At 38.1% G+C, this 23,226-nt stretch overlaps 1 protein-coding gene across 1 annotated transcript in view; it reads right to left on the bottom strand.

Annotated features, from left to right (window-relative positions):
* Window positions 1–541: 541 nt before the first annotated feature.
* The window catches only part of epha4b (eph receptor A4b), a 104,783-nt gene continuing 82,098 nt past the window's right edge, over window positions 542–23,226 (bottom strand). Inside the window, exons 9-17 of the mRNA XM_053501975.1 lie at window positions 22,382–22,449; window positions 21,902–22,027; window positions 18,611–18,796; window positions 10,084–10,145; window positions 8,540–8,749; window positions 6,636–6,785; window positions 6,296–6,489; window positions 4,007–4,144; window positions 542–3,879 (exon numbers count right to left, since the gene is read on the bottom strand). Of these exons, the coding sequence (XP_053357950.1) occupies window positions 3,780–3,879; window positions 4,007–4,144; window positions 6,296–6,489; window positions 6,636–6,785; window positions 8,540–8,749; window positions 10,084–10,145; window positions 18,611–18,796; window positions 21,902–22,027; window positions 22,382–22,449 (1,234 nt within the window). The 3' untranslated portion in view covers window positions 542–3,779. The remainder of the gene's footprint in view (window positions 3,880–4,006; window positions 4,145–6,295; window positions 6,490–6,635; window positions 6,786–8,539; window positions 8,750–10,083; window positions 10,146–18,610; window positions 18,797–21,901; window positions 22,028–22,381; window positions 22,450–23,226) is intronic.

Raw genomic sequence — 23,226 nt, 5'->3', positions numbered from 1 at the left:
ACTGGAGTTTACTACAGTCTACCTGAGCCTCCAGGAACAAACTGGACTCCATTTAATTTAACACATCTCCTGTTATACTGAACCTTCAGTCTCACACAGTATGAATGCAGATCAATCCCAGCTATCCGTTATCACCCAGATGAGGATGAGTTCCCTGTTGAGTCTGGTTCCTCTTAAGGTTCCTTCCTATTATCATCTCAGGGGTTTTTTCCTTGCCACTGTCGCCGTCGTTCTCGGCTTGCTCATCAGGGACTATCTGAATATTTTGATTCATACACATCCACATTCCATACAAATTTAAATAATTCTTTTGATTGTGTAAAGCTGTTTTGCGACAATGTCAATTGTTAAAAGCGCTATACCAATAAAATTGAAATTGAATTTGGAATGCAAAATGAGGGTTGCAAAATTTGGCCCAGATTAATTACACCTTAGTTGCATTTCAGGTGACAAACTTCACGACTTCAGAGCAGGAAAACTGCTCAACCAAATTGGCAAACGATTCCTATTACAATGCAATTATATACACCTCAATTTTAATTTAAGAGAAACTAAAAAAAAAAAAAAACTATTTTTTTAACTAATGAACTAGTATAAATTTACTACTTTAAAAACAAACAGACAATTGGTGGCTCATGCCATGATTTAATCATTATGTCATTTCCTTGCTTTAGTAAACAGTGTCAATGAGATAATTATCTTATTCCATCATCTTGCTAAATTGTGTAGATGGGTTAATTATCTCATTCCTTCACACTACTAAATTGTGGTCATGAACTAATTAACTCATTCTCTTATTTTTTCTCGTAAGTTTATTTTAACTTAATTATCTCATTTCCTCACATTATTAAATCGTTTTCACAAGTTAATTATCTCATTCTCTTATTTCTTTGCAAAGATAATACAAGTTTACAACTTAATTTACTCATTCCCTTGCTTAAAAAAATTTTGTTTATGTTTTATTCATCCCAATGATCTGTTACTATGTAACAAAAAGAATTATCAATTTGATTATCTTGTTCCTTTGCATACCTAAGTCATGAACATAACTCTCTCATCATTCACCCATATAAATAAGTCATGGCCACAATTCGAAAAGTCATGGCAGCAGCTTACATATGACATTCCCTAACAATCCCATCATGACTGTAATGTAACTATCTTATTCCCTCGCATAAATAAGTCATGATTGTAACTCAAATATCTTATTTCCTCGCATAAATAGGTCATAACAGTAACTTGAAACTCTTCTTCCCTAGTCATGGTAGCAACTTAATTATCTAATTTCCTCGCATTACTACAGTAAGTCATGACAGTAACTTAACTGTCTCATTCGCTTACAAAAATAAGTCATCACCGTTACCTAACTATCTTGTTCCCTCACATTAATAAGTCATGACTGTAACTTAACTGCCTTGTTCCCTCGCATGAATGTCATTAATGTAACTTAAATATCTTGTACCCTTGTACTCCATAACTTAGCTGTCCCATTCCCTCACATTAAGTCATGACTGTAAGTCTCTCGCAAAACGTAGTCATGATTAACTAAATTATCTAAATCATAACCGTAACTCATTAGTACGGCGTTCCCACTAGTGTTACTCAAACACTCATCCTCTTTCAAGACTAAGTCATGGCCAAGCATTATTTTGAATGTCATGAGTCAGGTTCAATAGTACTTAAAAAGGTAAACATTCGGTTTAAAAGACAAATTAAAAGCTAGCAATCTTTTCTTAAGAACCTACTAAGAACCTACATAGGATGTTTATTTGCTCAAATAAAACAGACACTTAATAAAACTAGTACAAAAATAGTAGTGTTGTAAATGCAGCGAAATCAGCATGAACAGGTCTGTGATCGCCCTTTCCCCAAAGTTACATGCACCAACACAAGCTTGTATACTGTGAATGAAAGACGGATCAACCTCTGGAAGGTGAATTAACACAAAGCCGGACGTATCGCGCCGACATTCATAAACAGTTTTCAGTGGTGTTAGGATAAATACTATGTACATTATATCTCATCATGATACTGCCTCTACCAGGAAGAAGAGAAAGAAACAGCACAGTTAATAAGGCATCTAACGTCAAGCAGCTACAGCCACCACTGGAGTGAAAAAAGAACCGCAGTCACTGTCACTTGCTTATAAAAGATGAAGCTTTAGCATCCATGCTACATTCCAGAGTTCTGTTATGTCCCAAGGCGGCAAGCTCCACCGACCGATACAGCTTGCATTTTCTTTTCCTTCTTCAGAAAATGAAATAAAGTACATTAAAAACATTCTACAGCGTTTTGTTCACTCGTTTGAATTTGACACCTTTTATACACTATTTTACACAAGTGGAAGTTGCTTGTTTCGCTGTAAATGAACATACTGTGAAAGACATGGTGTTCAATGTAAATGCTCACAGCTCATCAAGGTAGCAAACTGACTTGGTCAGCTATGCCATGCCGTTGCCTAGTCATGGGTTGCAAAAATAGCCTGGTGACCAGATTCGACAGACATTTAGCCACTTTGAGATCCATTTGGAACTCCAAGACCAAGACCAAGGGCGTCTTTAAGTCCAACTTTCCAGTGGCTAACTTTCAGCCAGCTTGCCAATGGTGGCCCAATACTGAAAATGCTGTACATGTAGAGCCAATCTAGCCACCCAAGCATCAGTTTGCTACCTGCGAAGAATATATATCACGTGTTCCTCATAACGGTAAACAAAAAAAAAAAAATACCCCATGCATTGTTGCTCTATGTCTAACATTTTGCCATAATCAGGATTACTTAATCAATTGGGATTCGATGCTCCAAGTTAGCCATGAAGTAAATGGTGCAGGTTTTGATTTTTTTTTCTGTCTTTAAACTTTCTCAGAGACATCATGTTGTATATATCAAGTATACAACAGTAACTTACATACACAAACAGCCATGTTCTGCATTTCTGCAGCCATGAAAACCCAAAATATGTCAGGTTATACGTCCACACACAGAGACATTCTCACTCGTTTTTTTTAACACACAATACTGAAGGAGATCAATCCTTCATTTTAATAACCATGACTAGCATTAACTATCAAGCACTAGCCCAAAGACAAAACCCCTGACATTTTCTACTGGATATTATGGTATGGGACAATTCTTATCTTAGCCATAAATGAGCTACTCAATGCAGTGTTTCCTCATACGATAACACCGTTATCTGAAACGCAAAGACTGAGATTACGTTACATTTCCAGAAGACTGCTAGTCCTATTTCCGCTGGTGAAACTTAATTTCCTATTGCCACAGTTAGGGAATCCAACCAGAAAGTCTACTCTCATATAATTATTACTTTAATATATATATATTTTTAAAACAGTCTGGATAAACGTCATCTTGTGAGTCAGGGTTGCAAATCATACTTCCTGTCTGGCATCTTGTTCAGAGCCCATTATGTAGCTTCAAATATACCACCCTTAGGTCCAAATCCACCCAGGCACCCTTTTATACTAAATCAAACCTCAAAAGAAAATCAAAAGAGAAGCAAATGACATGAAACAACGATGCAAATGACTGTACACATCTCAATAATAATGTTCATAAATCATCAGAGTTTGTGTTTGACCATTATCCGTCTGGTCTGAATTTTCCACTGATAATCAGTCTCTGGTTCCGCTGCACAAATTGTGAGCTCTGGGGCTGTAGCCAAACGTCCGGGATTTGGGGGTTGGCATGGTGAAGCACTGTTCTGGATTCCATACTTCCACGCTGTTTCTCGTCTATCTGTCTATCAGTTTGTCCAGAGCTGTTATACTTGCACGTGGCTTCCTTGGGCATGCAGACTCTGGACACTAGCGAGGATCTTCTTCTGGTGCCCAACGAGGGTCACACCCATTTTACTTAACTCACTGAAAGAGAAGTCAAAGAAAGGAAAAAATAGATAAAAAGAGTTAGAGTTGCTATAAGAATGAATGGTTTTTTTTCTTAATTCCACGTCTTAGCCTTCTTTCAGTGGTTTTTAAGGTTTTTTTGTACCTTACACTGATGTAGATTATTGAATCTAATGTGACATAGCCAGCAGAGGTGAAGTTCTCCTTGTACTGGCCCATCTTTATAGCATCCAGCCACTCATCTACACTGTTGACACTGAACTCTGGGGTGATCGGGTCTTCCCTGTAAAGGACACGAACAACCGATTCATCAATATACTGACAGATATGGACTGGCCAGCGGTTTAAAAAATATATTTGAAAAATGAAGCAAAAACAAAAAAGCAGACCTGGTACTTCATAACAAGTGTCATGGATAGTCTAGCATGAGTAAAGTCATTATTTTTACCTCATAGCAGCTTAATTCCAAGTACCCTTAAAGGCAACCCTTCCTGATCAAGGGAGTTTTCATGCGCACATCAGACCACTAGTAGATGCAGAGTGGTTTCCCTGCATAATGAAGTCATTTCCTTATTAATCATCCACTGAGTTCCAAGCAGGAGCCAGCTCACATAGTAGGCACCATTTTCGGGCAGCATAATGACTTTCCCATCTGGAAGGCACCTGCCCACTGAGGACAAATTAAAAGGAGGCACTGCATGCATTCCTCTCAGTCTGGGCAAGCCCATAATTCTGTTCACCAGACAGATAGTTCCAACGTACATGGCAGCCCAAAACATTTTATTTCTAACTGGACTGCTTGTTTTAAACTGAGAATTATTTAAAAAGCTTGGGCAGCATTATATCCCTGAGGTTATCGAGCTTACTGTTGGAATTTAGTCTTTTAGTACCAGGAATGATGGTGTATGATGATGCTGAAGGGTTTACCAAATGTGAGGCCTGGCATGGTTACGCTTTGCTTTTCACAGTCCACAGAAAGGGGTGAGTACATGTGAAAGAATTGGCTACTAAGGCACCTTCCAGGCAAAATATCTTCTCATGGCCACAGCACAAGCCAAAAGATAGACATAGTGGACTAGCTGGGGGATCCCGATTTACCCAGAATGTCAAAAAAGGACTATAACAAGGTATCATGTACAGTCCTAGATATAATTTAGCATAGCCAAGCTTCCAAGGGAGGTATCAAGAGACCAGAGAGCCTGGAAGAAGCCCACTGAGGCATGAGGAGATAACATGAAACTCCACACCTGAGCTCAACAAAGAACCAGAGATCCTGTAGCTGCTATGTAGGAATACTTCCCACTGCACCACCATTCCACCTCATCCACTGAGGGGTCAGTGGTGACTCAATGGTTAAAGATTCTGGGTTACTGATAAAATTGTCAGGAGTTCAAGCCCCAACACTGTCCAGCTGTCACTTTGGGCCCTTAAGCAAGACCTTTAACCCTATTTGTTCAAGAGGTGCCATATTATCTCTGACCCCATCTTCTTAACAAGCTGGGACTGTAAAATATACAAGACAAATAAATCCTTCTTAATCTTTGCTCAATACCAGGGCATTGTGAAGGTTTAAAACAAGACATCAATGACACGTTACCACTGCAAAACCTAATGCCTACTGCAAAACTTTTTCATTCCTGTTTATACAGTATATTTACTTTCATTATCGATTCTGGAGTTGTAGAGTAATAGCCTACATACTGTACTGTAAAGCCAGCCCTGAGGCAGGGGTTTATTTTACCTTCCATTTGTACCACCTTTAACAAATGGAGAATTTGTTACATAAAATAAAAGATAGTGACAAATACAGTTTCGGGACCTTCATCACCCACTCCTGTTCTCTTCGTTCTCTTGTTCATTAATAACCTACTGTATTTCATTTGGTGATCTATCACATGGACGAAATTATGGCCTAGGGCCTAGGAAGCAGACTGCAATTTTTTTTATTTATTTATTTTTATGAAAAGAATAAATTTTATCAAACAAACCCAGCCTTCCTAAACTGGCTCCACAAGAACTTAAAGGAATCTCAGAACTCCTGATGGTTGTTTGTATTTACCTGGCCAAATCAAGATGGCAAAATTCTATCAATCTTTCAACTTTCTACTCTTTCACTAACAGACTTACTTACGATATAACGTTTCGAGTATAAACCCACCAACCTTGTATTTTTTACATATTTGAGACCTTTTTGAGTGACAGTAGTGTTTATACAAAATAAGTACTGTATGTTAAAACGTTCTACTGCTTTCACCAAATCCTTATACGCATGTCACTCATTTATAATCCTGTGTAAAACTTCATCCCAATCTATAGTAATGACATGAAGGAAAAGACGACATGATGGGAAGGGTCAAACTTCCTATTTTCTCATATTCCACCCCCCAACAATTTAAGAATGATTTGACAGGGAATTAAGGCTGTGGCAGTTTACCATATGGAACTGTTGGTCAGCTCTTTTAGGGCATTGGGATTTCGGATCAGCTTGTCTAGCATGTTGACAATCTGGCTGAACTTGGGTCTCTCGGCTCGCTCTTTCTGCCAGCAGTCCAGCATCAGCTGGTGGAGAGATACAGGACAATCCATCGGCGGGGGGAGGCGGTATCCCTCTTCGATCGCTTTTATCACCTGAGACAGAAAGTGAGCAAGAATATATAAATATATATATAGGCTTTGTGTATGTTGAATTTTACTACTTGTGACTTGTTAACCTCAAGCTAGCTCTGTATAGAATGTTCAATAATCCCGAAAGGACTGCGCAAACAGACACTCACATCTTGATTGGACATCTCCCAATATGGCCGCTCGCCATACGACATGACTTCCCACATGACGATCCCGTAGCTCCACACGTCGCTCGCTGAAGTGAACTTCCTGTACGCGATGGCCTCTGGTGCCGTCCAGCGGATGGGGATTTTTCCGCCCTAAACAGACAAAAAGAGAGGAATCATCCTCGTGCATAATGTAATGTCCAAATCATCCTCGTGCATATTCTGCTTTGGCACGGTTTGCTTTGTATTCGAGATTAAATAAACGCTGCAGGTGAGATGTACGCAGCGGAGGGGATTGTTTAAACATTAAAACACTCCTTGACAGTTAATTTCCACGTCAAAGTCAAATAAAAGGCAAACCGACTTCACTTTATGTAGACAAACGTGAGCGGAAAGCCAAAGACAGGCTTTTGAAGAGGAACCCTTTTATTTACTTATATCCAGTTATTTTATTATATCCTGTATCAAAGCCACCGAACACACAAACGCACCGACTTCTGTGTTTCCGGGAGTATTTTCCGCTTGAAGTGATGAGAAACTCGGGAGTTTAATGTAGATGTCACCTAACACATGCGTACAAAGCTGAACACAAACCACCCTCCTTAGTCTAATTAGCTCTCGTGCTGGTTTGGTGCTGAGTGCAAGATCTTGTACTCCGGCATTTAGTTCTCTCGCAAGCCTACAGGAGCTCGAGTTAATGACGGGGGGAGAAGGGGGAGGACTGGAGGACCGAGTGTCAGCCACATCAAGGAAAACGGTGCAGCGTGGGGCACGGAGGAGCCAACTTCCACTCATACAAACATATAATTAACTCCCGACTCCTGAGACTCTCACACTCTCCAAACCTCCCTCGGGCAATTTCTTCTCTTTCCTTTTGACACCGTGTGCCACTGAATACACCTTCTACAGACTAGCGCTCCTTTTTTTCTCTAGTCTTCACTTCACTCACATCACCAATTGTGGGATTTGTGAACGGGCTTGAAAACCAAACTATGTTTTAACTGATATGTTTAGAATTTTGTTTCGTATTTTTTTATCAAGAAATACATTTAGCCATTTAAACAGTTAAATTTTTTTTTTTTTTCAAAAATGGTACCAAGTAGAACCCCTTTATGAAGCCAGAACTTTGTAGAACTTTGTTTTTTTTTATCGGAGTGATGATTAATTCTGGAGTCTAGCTGCTGAGAATGTGCTAATTAGCATTATACATTAAGTAAGGAGTCTCCAGTTTCAATAAAGCTGTTAATGACGATAATAAACAGACTTAATGATTTCGTTCTAAAATGACTAGCTGACTTTAGAACGTCAAAAGCAGAAACAAAGGAAAGGCTAGTAATGCGACTAAATAGTTAAAACTAACTAATAATATTAACAGATTATTTTATTAATTAAAGATGACCTATTTTAGTTAATTTTAGACATTCTAATACCTCCAGTGTGCATGTAGGGGGAAAAATACACACATAAGAAATGTCTTTTTTTATTTTTGAATAGACTGGAGCTTAAACAAACCTATTAGATTTTTTTTTCCCCCTAATGTGACCTCATATAGGAGGATCCCCTTCTCGGGGCGTGGCTGTAAATCATTTACATTGACACTGAAAACTGAGTTTTCGAAGGAGAGGGGAAATTAAGTGAGTTAAGGTACAAAAACATGCAGTGTTTCAGAAATAAAATATGGGACATTTAATTAATAGAAAAAAAGATTTATGTTTCGATGTTTTCTACTTATGAGCACGAAGAAACCACTTATTGCTGCAGTAATTATTTTTCTTTCTTTTTTTTTTATTAATGACATGTCCATTCAAGTATTTTTGTCCAGATATAAAAAAAAACAAAAACAAAAAACAACAACAACAACAACTAAGTAGCTGATGAAATAGACGAGCAACCAGTTGTACACTTACACGTGTTGTATAAGCAGCTTCGGGGTCGTCTTCTAACACTCGGGACAAGCCGAAATCCGACACTTTACACACCAGGTTGCTGTTAACTAGGATGTTCCGGGCAGCCAGGTCACGGTGGACGTAGTTCATGTCTGATAAATACTTCATCCCGGAGGCAATTCCGCGCAACATTCCAACCAGCTGGATAATGGTGAACTGACCATCGTGTTTCTGAGAGAGAGGAAATAAAATGAAATACAATACAATAGAATAAAATAAAATAAAATAATGTTATTCTAACTTCAAACGTTCAGATTCATGTCAGTACTGTTCATATTTTCCTTAACACCCAGTTAAAAGAAAAAAATTTGATTAGTTTTTAAATGCTAAATCCAATAAACCTACTTTCTTTTTTGGACCCGGAGGTCATTTATAATGATAACGCCACATGTAATATGGTTAGATTTTTCCATTGTAATGCCAATTCGTACACGAGGTTATAGGATGTAGAACCATCTGTTTTTAGAACGTGAGACAAAACAAAACTCTGTTTTCCAGCCCTAAAACAACCCTAGCCCGAAGCAATTAGCCTGATGTTTCAATTTGCATATTGGACCTGTGAAGTAATCCGGTTAAAGCGTTTCTATTGTCTCGCCGAGCAATATCAATCCCGACCACCGAGTTGTATTTCACAAGAGCGGAGTTAATTACGCCGTGCCTTATAAACGCCGTTCGCTTGATTGATCGCTCGGCCCGATGGTCCGCCATCGCGCTTTTGTTTTCAATCTCGTTTTCAGCGCTCGCTTATGAGAACGGTCGCATGAGGATGAGTGCGTGTGAGAGGAAGAGAGACACAAAGAGCGCTGGTTGTTTTTGTTCAATTGATCGGGCCCCTAATTAAACACATGTAGCCCGGGCCGACAGGCAATGAGCTATTAACCATAAAAAGCCGCCAGTAATTATGTTAGCCTTTTTTTTTAAATGTCAGCCAAAGTTGTATTTATGGTGTTCATTATCCCGTAGAAGGATCGAAAATCTTAGACGCGTCTCTTTTTTTTTCCTGCTCAAATTTCATTTTCATTTGCTCAAAGTGTGGGCAATTAGAGCGGGAGCTTGCTTCATGGATGAGAGGAGGGGGTCTTAGGCGTAATAAAATCCCGAGGCCGATCCTTCCAAGGTGACAAAAGCGGCAATAAATCCGAGGCGATCTGAGGGAGGAGATGTTTGAACGGACTTGTAGAGAAATCATGTGGTCTACTGACTTCATTCACTTTTCTGCAGAGCTCGTAATATTTCTTTTTGCTCGCTCACACGCCCACTCCCACACACACACACACACATTTGATTTGATAGAAAAAGAGAACTTAAACTCATAGGCACGATAAATTCATGACTTCTCAGTTCACTTTGATTGACTTTAGAGTAAAGAAAATCACTTACACACGATATCAAACATAGAACGGCTGACACAAGATTTTTTAAACCTTGTTAAACTAAAATGTAAAACCTGTGTGTGTGTGTGTTTCCCTTATTTGAAACAAATAAAAATAACTCTTTATTTTTACCTTTAAGAAAGTATCTAAGGATCCGTTCTCCATGAACTCGGTTATGATCATCACCGGCTTGCCTGCGAACATAAAAAAAAATGGAAATAAAACATCGACTGCTACAACATACTTCACTGGAATAAAAAAATTAAATGAAAAAGGGAAAAAAGAAGAAGAAGAAGAAGATACTCCTCTGCCAAGCCACAGAGAAATAAATCACAATAATGGCGTCATTAATCCTACAGCAGCGGGATAGTAAAGGAAGAACGTATGGAGGAAAAGAGAGAGAGAGCGAACGAGTGTAAAGCCTGAGCCACACTTTTTCCTCCCTTAGGAAACTATTATTCACTGAGATGGATCCCTGTCAGAGACCTTGACCGTGAGCAACAGTGCTCAACAGCACTCGTGGCCTGTTCACTACTTAGCAAGTGATGGCCTGGACAATCATAAATGGTTTTGAAACTTTTAAACTGGATTAAATTAAGGATTAACAATTAAACTAGAAATTAAAACACAACACGATAATCTGATTCTAAATCACTTCAAATTACAATTACGGCCTGGGTTACTTTTACTCCTCTTATACCATCACACTATTCCAATAATATATATATTTATTTTCATTTATTAACTGACAACTTCTCCTTACAGTAACCGAGCGCCTGAAGTAGCTACAGTATGAACTTCAGCTTGTTATAATCCTGAGCAATCATCTGCATCGAAAGATTTTCAAGTCGCAAAAAAAAAAAAATCGCTTTCCTTAATCTCCACTGAACATTTAAAAAAAAAAAAAATACTACTTCTTTGAGTAGTTTTACTGCACCATTCATTTTACTTTTACTTGAGTAGATTTCAATTGTTGTTACTCAGACGTAGCAACAATAATCACATGACTCCGTTTGACCAATCAGCCTCAATACCAATAAGCACATGTAGTCACATGACCACATAGAAATGCTACATAATCTCCAGCCGTGGTAGACAGTGAAGGAAACATGACGCGTTAGTTTAGCTGTTTTATTTAATGTTGGAATGTTTAAACATATAATTAGAAAATAAACTAGAGGCTAAAAAAATATAAGTTTCTTACATTTGTTCTACTTGACACAGTTTATCGTAAAGTGAGACTCTTGTACTGTACATGTTCTAATGTTATTTTTCTGCTGAGTCATTTGGCGGGAAACTGAATATACAGTAAATCTTACACTGGAAATAGTTTACACTGTTCATACATACACACGTTACCTACAGTAGGGATTTAGTTCTAAAGCTTTATGTTGTAAAAAAAAATGAGATTAGGAAATTTGTGTTTCTTATTCCTTAATTAGCTTTTTTGTAAAGATTTTTAGTTTTATTCATTAATTTTATTTCATTAATTTTATTATTTGGAAATGTCAGGATTTCTACATTATTTCATTATTTTTTGTTTGGAAAAATAATAAATTATACATTACGATGTAACAGTTACTCAGTTTTTGTTAATCTTTTCACCAAATCCTTTTTTTTTTTTTTTACTCTTACTTGAGTAATATTCTGTACGACTACTTTTTTCTTCTTCTTGAGTAATATCATTTTGAAGTACAGCTACTCTAACTTAAGTACACTTTTTGGCTACTCCACACTATTGTCCATTGTGCAAAACGAACATGTGCGTCTTAACGCCTGATTTGATGTGACGGATCACGAATTGTTTCACCTTCCTTGTTTAAGTGCACTACAATCTAGGTGGAAATAAGGCGTTCTACCCGAAATGTGATAAAACCGACAACACTGTGATGTAATAACAAATCATTACCATTACATTGAACATAACATTTCATCATATTCAAATGTGATGTATAATATTTCCAAAAAAAAAAAAAAAAAAAGGTTTGACAAAAAGAAAGTTCATGGTTGTGAAGCAAAGTGAATTTGATTGACAGGTAACCAAGTCACATTGTGACTGTGTAGGACTATTACTACTTCAAGGACAGCTGAACAAAGACTGTCACACCTTTCTCTTTCTTACGCACACACACACGCACACACACACACAAACACACACACACCAGAACAGCAGAGAAAAGGGTTAATCAGTGCCTTCATTTCAATAAGCACTACATTCCTAGACGGTGACATGTCTACACTGTGCTCACTGCTAATCACAAGATGAAGGCTGTTGATTGTGTGTGTGCGTGTGTGTGTGTGTGTGTGGACGTGTTTGTGTGTTTAAATCAGCTTTAAAGCGTTCAGGTCACACGATTATACACTTTTTTTCACGAATAAAATACAGACTCCTGTAAGATCTTTATGAAATGGTAAATTCGTACATTTATTACACAAACACACTGCAGTGCCTAAAGATGCATGAGTGTGTGTGTGTGTGTGTGTACGAGCTCCATGTGTGAGCGATTGTCCCTGTCTCTCGCTTAATACAAATCCGTGCTGCACCTGATAAAGAGTATAAATCTCTTCATACTGGGATGCGGTGCAAATAGAGGTCAGGTTTGTCCGTATGTGTATACATATATGTGTGTGTGTTGTGCGGCAGGTCGAAATCTTTGCCGGAGCATCTCCTAGTTGTACATCAGCCCAAATTAAATCACTATCTCACTGTGATAAATGTCTCTCCAGACACCTTAGCGCAAAAAAAAAAAAAAAAAAACCTTTTTACTTTTCGCTAGTAGAGTAATGTAGCTGTCAGGTGGCTGAAAGAGGTTCATGCACACACACACACACACACACACACACACACACACACACACACACACACACATGCACACACACACTCAGACACAAAGCATCCTAGGGGATGACATGGTGGTCGACTACCGCTGAATGCCATCCTTTGTGTGTGTGTTTATAGCTCGAGAACAACCGTCTGTCTGTCTCTCGGTCTTGTTGTTTGTCTATCGATGTGCTGCGTGCTGTAATAATCACACATTCCTCAAAGATTTCTTTTAATGACAAGCGGCACGATATCCCCGCCCACTTCGTTCCTACTGACTACGTCCAATTATGGCATTTTTAAATCAGTCAGGAACAGCATAAAGTAAATATTGGGTTATTTCTTACTTAATTTCTTCCTCAAGCAATTATTCATTGGTTAAATAATAAATAATATCGTACAGCACCATTCTCGTGAAACGCTATATATATTTACACTATTCTGTACATTGAAAAGACGTAGAGAGAGAAGAAACGAGCGAGTAACAAAGTGAGAATAATCATAAAAAGAACTTTTTAAAATAAATTTACGATTGATTGATTAATTGATTAATTGATTGATTGGCGCAACATTAAGTCTGCGCATGAGTACAAAGAAATCCGGAGTTAAGACCTTTCCAGATGTTTCACTTCGTTTTAGCTACGAAAGCGTTTCCGTGCGACTTTTCTAACACATGAATACAACTGCACTATATTTCCCGTAATGTGGCTATAATTTTAAATGCTGCAAAGATTTCGTGCTCTCGAGTTTTCCTGATCGTTAGCTCTGGAGCCTGGTTAATGAGATAAAAGCGCACTGGGACGTTCTCTCATCCTGTAGAGGTGATGAGCGCTTCGGTGTGATGGCTGCTCTCGCAGATGGACTATTGATTTTTAACTCCAGGTGTTAAAGTCACGGTCCGCAAAACAGCCACCTTGTCCGCGCCATTTCCTCCTTCAGCACTCGCCTTCCTGTCAGAGTACCTCCATGTCCAGTGACTTATCGTATCGTCCCGGTTCATCATCGAACCTCAGGACAAAAAGGGACGATTTATTAACTGTAATGTCCTATTGATTCTTGGAACTGAATTTTAATAAAGTAGAGAAATACTGTCTTACATGGTTATGTGATTGGGTTTTGCCTTGCAAAGAGAAGCCAAGGATCTATGTGCCATGCCAAAGTTTAGATTTTTACAATTTTTATAAACTTTACAAATGAAAATGCTGCGTTTCCTTTAGAATGTTGTTTTTGTTAGTCTTTCGGTTAAAAGACTAAAAAAACTAAATTTTAAAGAAACTAAATTCTTCATTTTTAATTTTAACGTTACATTTAAAACACATAAATAAACCAGAATTTTTATCTTTTGAGAAGATTTACTCATTAGTTAAAGCTTAAAGAACAAAAGTTAAAGATTAAAACACGAAATCTGTCATTTTAATTGAATTTATGCAAAAAACAACAAAAAAAAACAAAAACAGAATCAGAAGTCAATCAGACTTTCAACAGTTACTGAATGATCCATGAGATGTATTAGATTTGCTTTCTACTTGTTAACACACCAATATTAAAAATGTAAAGCTGAATTGAAGATAAGAGTCTATTAAAAAATAAAATAAAAAATGATTAAAAATAAAAACTATAAGATCAAAATAAAAACTTAACAGACATATACAGTGCTGCGCAAAAGAGCATTTAAAAATTCTTTTTTATCAAATGCTGTAGAGTAAATGAAAAAAAAAATAAAAGGAAACAAATGTTTTAGGTGCGACGGGCTACAAAGTGCTAAAAAATACAAGTTAAAAGTCGTTTGTTTGCGTAATAACCTCAGCAGCAACCTCTTTTCCCCTCTCGTCTGTTCCAACACTCAGCTTTCAGCATCACAGGCCTGATCATCTGTACCTGTTTCTCACTGGTTCATGCCATACGTTAGATGGTTTTTAAATGCTTAAATAATTCATAGATCACAAAAATCTTTTTTTTCATTCATTTTTATTCATATTCTTTAAGATAATATTGAATATTTGTTATTCAAATCACATGGTCTTCCTTTTTCCTATTATATTACTCGTCTTTTCTTATCAGATAAATAAATAAATAGTAAACCGGCTTTTCTTTCTTTTTTTTTTTAATCTGTAATCTGGTTATTAACCTATCAGTATTATTTTCACATGTTTGTTTGTTTGTTTTTGGTGCCGAAAAGCCTGGTTAAGCTCAATTCTAACAAATCAGCTACTTGAAAACCCGAAATATTTTTCTCCCACACAGCCCTATCGAGACGGAGCTTAAATCCCGGATGTCTTTAACGTCCCCGATGATAGCCGCCTCCAAATTGAATGTTTCCAGATTAGTCGATTGTGGGCGCATAAAAGAAAAAGCGATGGAGGAGATAAGCGCGGCTCGGCGTCTTTCTTTCTTTCCGTTCCTTCTTTCCTTTTTTTCCCCTGACGTGAGAGTGAAAGGGCCATCTTCGAGCCTTTCTTTTAACGTCGCAGCAATCTGCATAAGAATGGGGGGCAATCAGAGCGGGAGCGCCGGTTTAAAGCGTTATTCTGCTGAAAGGGTGGTGATTGGCGATGCGCAATATGCAGAGCTCTGAGGAAAAACACACACACTCCGAATTGGGCTTTTGTGGTCATGACGAAAAATTCTCATACATTAGCATAATTTCTATCCCGAGACGCAGCCCAGAAATCATTACTGGGTTTTTTTCCCCCTTTTAGTTTCAAACACTGACCACAGAGAATTTGTATTAATATTAATATATTTCTTTTAGATATTTACATTAATGTTGTAACTCAGGGAGTATTTACTTTAAGCTCATGCTGTCTTTCTTTCTCTTTTATCCCTACCTTCTAGCCCTTGTCCAAATGACTTGTGGTGTGTGAAATTGCTTTTCTTGTGCGTTGCACGTAGGTATTCTCCTGATACTTACACATTCACTTATACGCTTACATTCCTATATAAAGTATTTATACTATATCTAAACACTTACTAGATACAATCTCTCTTATTCCTATAGTTCAACAGATTTTCAATTTCTGAATTATAGAAAAGCTAAACAAACTATAAACCTTTTTTTTTCTTCTGTTTTCGTGATCCCACTAAAACCCCAGATACTTATATACTGTACAGTACTGTTAAAGTCCTAACTGCCCTTATTTCTCCATACTTTGATTCCAAAGAGCCAGACTTTCTAGTGTTGGAACAGATGAGAGGGGAAAAGAGGTTGCCGCTGAAGTTTTTTTTCTGTTTTTTATTGTACATTAAGGCACTTTGCAGCATGTCACAGTACAACTTTTGCTCCTATTTCTTTTTTATTTTATTATTAAAAAAAATATTGATGGGGTGTCAAGACTTTTGCACACAGTCTTGTATAAAAGGATGTGCCGTTTAAAATTAAGGACAAACTGTTTTTGTTCAGAATGAATATAACTAAAGTAAGCAAAATAAAATATAAAAAATGTCTGAATTTAAATGTCCGCACCTCCGATATAACTTACTGTATATACACTATAAAAACTGACAAATAGGGTAATATTTAATATGCATCATGTAATTTAGTCACATTGAATATAAATAAATGAGAAATGAGAGGGCTAAAGAATATACTATCTCTGTTTAATTTCTATTGTTAAATAGATCTTTACTTTTTGAATAATAGAAAAAACTAATTAACACTTTTGTTCTCCTTTTGGAAAAAAAAAAACAGATAAAAAGAAACTGCCCTTTTATCTCAAGATCTCACAAAACCCCCAGAGACTCCTATACTTCCAGGTCATTCTTTAACAGCTAGACAATGCTTAACAACAGGAGCAAAATACTCCTCATTGTTAACAACAACCTTCTATATATATTAAAAATGATACGCAAACTTTTATTAGACCTACGCCGACACTGGGGTTTAATAATTAATAGCTATTTGTTGTAGACATTAGCCCCGCCTCCGTGCTCGGGCTTTCTAACCAATCAAAACACAAAATTTCTAACCTTATTTCTGACACAAGCTTGCTTACAGAATTTTGCCAACAATCGTTTTATTAACTATCATAATCAATAAAAATCCCTTTATGATACATAAATGTGGTTTAGATAAATGCGACTTAGGGCTTAGCACTGTCGCCGTGCACCTCCAGGTGTTCAATTCCCGCATCTGGTCTCCCTCTTCTTGATGGGTTTCCTCTGGGTACTCCAGTTTCCCCTTCACAGCCCAAAGACATGCAGATTAGGCTAATTGGCGTTCCCAAATTGCCCGTAGTGTGTAAATGTGCGCGTTAACGTTGACTGAAGGTGCTACCATGGTCATCCAAGATGGGAATTGAAACAACGGTCGCCATTGGCCTCTATAGTGTCCCTAGTTGCACTACATCTGTTCCTAGATGGATGGATGGATGGATGGATGGATTGTGCTAAACTGCTTTAAAAATACAATCACTTTGTAAACACCAATTAATCTAATTTGCAAGTTTCTGGACTGTGGTAGGAAACCGGAGCACTCGAATGAATTTTTGAACCCACCAAGCAAAATGAGAACATGCAAACTCAACATGCACACAGACCTGATGCGGGAATCGAACCCATGACCAGGATCTTACCAAAATTTTACTTACATTATTTTTCCCTATATTTCATTTTTTTTTACATCTCACTAATCAATTTTCCAAATATGTTCATGTCTCGATATCACACATTTTCCATACAGCGAAAATACTTATAGTCTGTGCCCTGGGTTATCTTTTTCAGTTTTTAAGTCTTTAATGTGTGTGTGTGTGTTTTTTTATTATTATTATTAATATTATTCTCCTGATGTTAGTTGTTTTGCTGTCCTGGTCACGCAGCCCTCTTTAGTCTTAGATGTGTTGTTGAACCTTGCGCTCTGCACTAGACTAAACGCCTCAGTGTTGTCGAAACCGACCGTAGCTTTGAACATGTCAGCTTGAGGAAAAAAGTAATCACGTATCACGTCTTTCACAAAACAGCAAGGCGAAATGCAACTTCAGGTGAAACATTTAATACACCGAGTTATCACAGTTTTCCACATTTTGCTCCACGTCTTCCTTCATTTATTCATACTTTCAAGGATTCGGGAAGTAAAAAAGCTTCAGTAAACATGTAATTAAACTCCTCATGAATGTTAAATACAGCCTAAACGTCTTTCCGAATACTCCGAACTCTTTCCTTAAGACATTAAAAGCAGCACTTTCTCCCTTTTTAATGAAAAGCAAACCTGATTTACCTAGCTAATAGTTCTGCAAACAGTGCAAACCTGCGCTAACGAAAGGTCAGGATTTGCATCCGGCATAAAAAAAATGGAACGGGAGTGTGTGTGTGAGCGAGAAAGAGAAAGCGTGAAGAGAGAAAAAATTAATACAGAATGGTGACAGACTTCGGCGCTGAATATTTATGACACGGAAAAACGCATGCAATTAACTATTTAATTAATCGCATTAATGTGGTCATACATATGCATGCGTCTTTTGTTGGTCTCTGTAGGTAGAAATGGATACAGGCCAAAAATAATTTTAAAAAAATGGACCAGCATTCCTACATAAACCTGCTCATTAGTTATGCATGCCTTCATATCAGGGTTTTGCCAAAAATCAAGTGCTTTTCCTAATTAAGTCATGCACAAATAGGTTTAAAAGAGAAAGTTACCAAAAAGAAATAAACGAAGCATAGACCTGTACAGTACATTCTTGGGAAATAATAAAAAAAAAAACTCTCAAGTGCAATAAAATGCGCTACATTAGCACTGCGATAAGTAACTTTAGCTTAACTACGATTAATTCAACTCATACGCTAATGCAACATAACCAACAACACTTAATGACTACTGAAACAAATGATGTGTAAATCACTCACATTTGGTGACAACCCCCTCCAGCCGGATGATGTTCGGGTGATCGAACTGGCCCATGATGCTCGCCTCGCTCAGGAAATCACGCCTCTGCTTCTCGGTGTATCCCGCTTTCAGGCTCTTGATGGCCACGTAGATCTCTCGCTTGCTCGGCAGCTTCAGTCGGCCGCTACACACCTCGCCGAATTCCCCTGTAGGAGTAACCAAGGTGCAAACTGTCAGTTAGTTTTTCTGATTTGACAGAAAAAAAAAGGTGTAGAGTAGCAGGGGCGATAGCTGCTCGGGGCAGATTTTCTTGGATTTTTATAAATGATTCAACTCAGTCGATTTCACTCTGCAGCCACTGTTTCAAATGAAACCATAATAACAAGATTCATTCATAGAACATTAACTTTTACTGAAGGATAATTACATTTGTATGACTTTGCCTGGTGGCTGTTGAATACAAGAAATATACTCGTATAAATGTCATTTTGGTTTTGCGAAACGACTTTACGAGTTCTGGGATCGAAGTAACCCATGTGCAGACTTGTACCTGTATGACGGAACGGTAAAAGCATAGATTAAAAATATAGCTGGGCTTTGTGCGTCCCCTAACAAGATAGATTCTGTAGAAAAGACCTTTGTCCCAGATGTACAGCCAACCTGACCACACCCACCCTGACGATTGGACGATTGTCTATATACCCCAGTCAGACATAACATGATGACCACTGATAGGCCAACTGAACAACATCGATCACTAAATATACACCAGTAAACTGGTGGCAGGATCATGGGTAACCAAGGCCCACCCATGTCCACGGGGACCAAAGGCCAGCTCGTCAGGTTCGATCCTGCAGAAAAGCCAATAATGGACAAATGGATAAAAAGAATTCAATACTGGCAATGATAGAAAGGCATCAGAATGACCAGTGCACCACAGACCACCATGTATACGTTTTAGCAGGCCAACAGCCTGAGGCCACCGACCCGGCCCACAAACTTTCACAGATGCCAATCTGATCGAGCACTCAAAGGATCCACTGCCAATGTCTCGGTGGTAGAGGCCCTCCCGAGTCCACGCCCTGAGGGGACAGAGCCGCCCTGGTGGCACAAGCGGAACCCAAAACCAACTATAAGTGGTTTCAATGTTAATGGTTTTAATGCTATTGCTGATCAGTCATAAGTCCTCCTATGTCATATTTTGATGAACCAAGTCTGTGTCTCCTTGCCAAGATTTGATTCCAGTGTGGTCTATTCCCAAGCTTATGGTCTTTCTTTTTTATGACTGGTTCCTCTTTCCTTTTGGATCTCTTCAAACTTCTAACCAAATGCTAAACTTGATGAATGGTGCTTGTGTTTTTGGCAGCCTTAAACACACTTTTAAAGCAAGGTTTTTCCAAGTGACTTAAGTCCAAGAGGGGAAGTTTGTTAATTTGACAGAGCGATGCCAAATCTGACCTTAACCTTATTAGAAAGTGCTGGGAAGTTTTTTACCATCTTTGGAATGCATGACCTGATGCTCATGATTGGCTTGTGTTGGTGTTACTCGAGCCAGAATGTCGCATTGTCGGGGTTTGAGTATACCCAAAACGTAGGTATACGCAAGCTTTCCAAACCTCGCACAACGAACCAGTACGCAATGTGTGTGAGCGGTGGTGGTGGTTAAGGGGGGGGGGTGCGGGTTATTTCTCAAAGCAGTGGCAGTCCTTTGTGTGTGAGGATAAGAGGACGCGGACATGCTGTAATTAACCATCTCAGGCTTTGACGTAGCAGTTTCATGACTGCGTTTGTGTCTCAAAATAATTTCTTTAGAGGTAATTTAGTTTGGAAAGCAAGACCCAGAGCAGCAAATCATTTACAATGGCTCATGCAGATTAATATGCTGACATAGGTAATTAGCTTTTTCACTGAGAGACAGCATGGCACATGTTTTTTTGCACGCCAGACATTATCACTAGAACAGTTACAGCTGCTGTTAAACAGGCGATTTCAATAAAATTCTAAGAATAAGTTATTTCTTGATTAAGTTTCACTGTCGTGATCATAGAATTTCAAAATAATTAAGAAATGTAAATACTGCTTAGCTAAATGTGGTATGATGCTTTGGACCGAGTCAAAAGAAAAGCAAAATGCAACACCTGAATCACGAAATGGGGAAACTATGGATTTAAAAATCGCACCATTCAAGATACAAAGCTTTTAATAGGAAAAAAATATATATTGGCAATTATTAATCCTGATACCCAGCTGAGGTTCTGCTAAGAATCTCTGAAACATAGAAACACTCTGCAGAGCACGAGATATAAATTCTTTCAACAAGTTTCTTCCCAGCTTTAGCAGTTTCCCAGAATGCCCCTGGGGACATTTCACGGAAGACAAAATAGCAATGATAAAGGCCAGCTCAAAAATAAACCCTGTTTCCCCAACCAGAGTTTCAACACCTGCTGTGTTATCCAAAAGTATTGGCACCCCTCATGAAAATAAAACAGGGATCAGTAGATTAAAAACATTCGCATCGTATTATTTCTGTAGACATGTTTTATTCAGGCCACAGCAGGTGTACAGGTAATACAATAAATGTCGTTCGAGTCAAAGCGGGACGATTGATTTTGCAGAATAACAGATTACATTTCTGAGAGTAAAAACTTCTATATTCTTTATTTCTCTATATAATCCCCTGCTACACTAATGCACTGATCTCAGCGTTTCACTAGTGCTTGAATACCATCAAGGTAGAAAGCCTCTCAGGAACTCCTTTAATGCTTTAAACACGTGGAAATGGCTTGGAGCGAGGTCAGGACTGTACGAGAGACGTGGCAATAACTCCCAGCCGAGTTCCTGTAATGTCCAAGTGGTGCTGGTGAACGATTGTGTGTACAGTTCCCACAGACAGATGTGTCTCTTCTGCATGTTGATTTTTTAAAAGCATTTATGGGAAAGACTGCAGTGGGCATCATTCGGATATTTTACTGCGTCTCGTCACCTTGTTGAGCTTGAAGTCTCCTGTAAAGGTCAACCTCTTTTACGGTTTCACTCATGAGAAATTTTATCATTTCACAAGTCCCGGTTTGACTTGAACGCCCCTCGTATTTTGCATTCCCTCCTTTAGAGAGCGCAACGATACTGAATCCTTTTTCTTTCATCCGAACACAGGAAAAGACATTCATAATGGATCTTGCAGAATAAAGATTTTATCAATTGTTTTTTATCAACAACAACTGGCAGAGGTAATGGGTGTTAACACTAATAAGAGCACTGATGAATAAATGTAAACAAACATGGTATAAGATGAAGTGATTTCTATGACTCACCGGCACCGATGACCCTCTCGATGCGAATGCTGGAGGCGTCAATTTCCTTAGCGAAATCGCGAACCGCTTGATTTGGGTCCTCGTAGGTATGTGGATGGATGTAGGTCCTACTTCCTGGCAATTTGACTGCAATAAAGGCAAGCAATTAGTCATTTTACATTTATATGTCACTGTGCCGATTAATGTTTTCATTATAAAACGTCCAAACAGCAGTTCCTGTCAGTTCCCTGATGAATACAGCAATCTTTCATGAAGGGTAACAATCGCCTTGACTTACTACAGTAGAAGCAGATGACGTTCACAATGACACCTTTTAATTTCTTTTAAATGCCGAGACACAATTAAGTCGTAATTTGAAATGGTTTTATTCTATAAATGACACAAAATTGCACAGAAATCACAGGAGTATATTTGAAACACCGCCACCTCCTCTAAATACGGCCGCTCTTTTGACATCCCGCCAAATAGAATGAGTTTTACCTCTGCCGTGCTGAAACTGCATCTTCTCCTCGTCGGGATCTTGCTTCGCTTTGATGTAGCCGCAATGTCTGCAAGACATGATAGGAAAAAACTAAACTTTTATTGCTGGACTAAACATTTTACAACAACAGAGAGATGAGATCGCTGTACAGTTTGGGTAACAAGTCATGATCTTGCAAACAAGTAGAACAATGTAAGATCTTAAAGATTAACAAAGATAATAATAATAATAATAATAATAATAATAATAAACTTTCCACACTCAGTGCATTCATGCTGGTGAAAACAAGTCAAAAAATCGCAATTAACATCATAACATTTGGAGGAATTTGGAGGTTCTTAGTAGAGAATCATTCATCAAATCATTAGACTTGGCAACGAAAATAAAATCCTTTTCTTTGTCCAGATGCTGGAAGGGCTGCTGAAAAAAATAGTCTAGCTAAAAAGCATGCTCTCGATCGATAGAAATATTGAATTTAAGTTTCATTAGCAATCTTCAAAGCCTGGGCTCCCAGCAGGCAATAAAAACAGACCAAAATAAAAAGATGGATGTCATGCCGAATCTCTGTGTTGATTATAGCCCATGGCAGACATCAGCTTATTGTTCTTCTCCATTTCTCAGAATTTCGTTCCTTCGATCGTGAAGACATTTTTCTTCCTGATGTGGAAGAACGTAAATGGGACCTTATTTGTATTTTTTATTATTTTTTTTAATATGCGAAGGATAATGAGAACAGAATACAGTGTATGGAAGAGTGAAGACGTCATGGTCATGTCAGACCTGACGGTAGCACCAGACATCATATCAGACATTAAATCATTAAAGTAAGACCACTGCAGTTTGG

This window comes from Clarias gariepinus, chromosome 1 (genome assembly GCF_024256425.1).
Source record: "Clarias gariepinus isolate MV-2021 ecotype Netherlands chromosome 1, CGAR_prim_01v2, whole genome shotgun sequence".
Lineage (NCBI taxonomy): Eukaryota > Metazoa > Chordata > Actinopteri > Siluriformes > Clariidae > Clarias > Clarias gariepinus.
The sequence above is the reverse complement of the archived record's forward strand: the minus strand, read 5'-3'. Positions and strand labels throughout refer to the sequence as shown.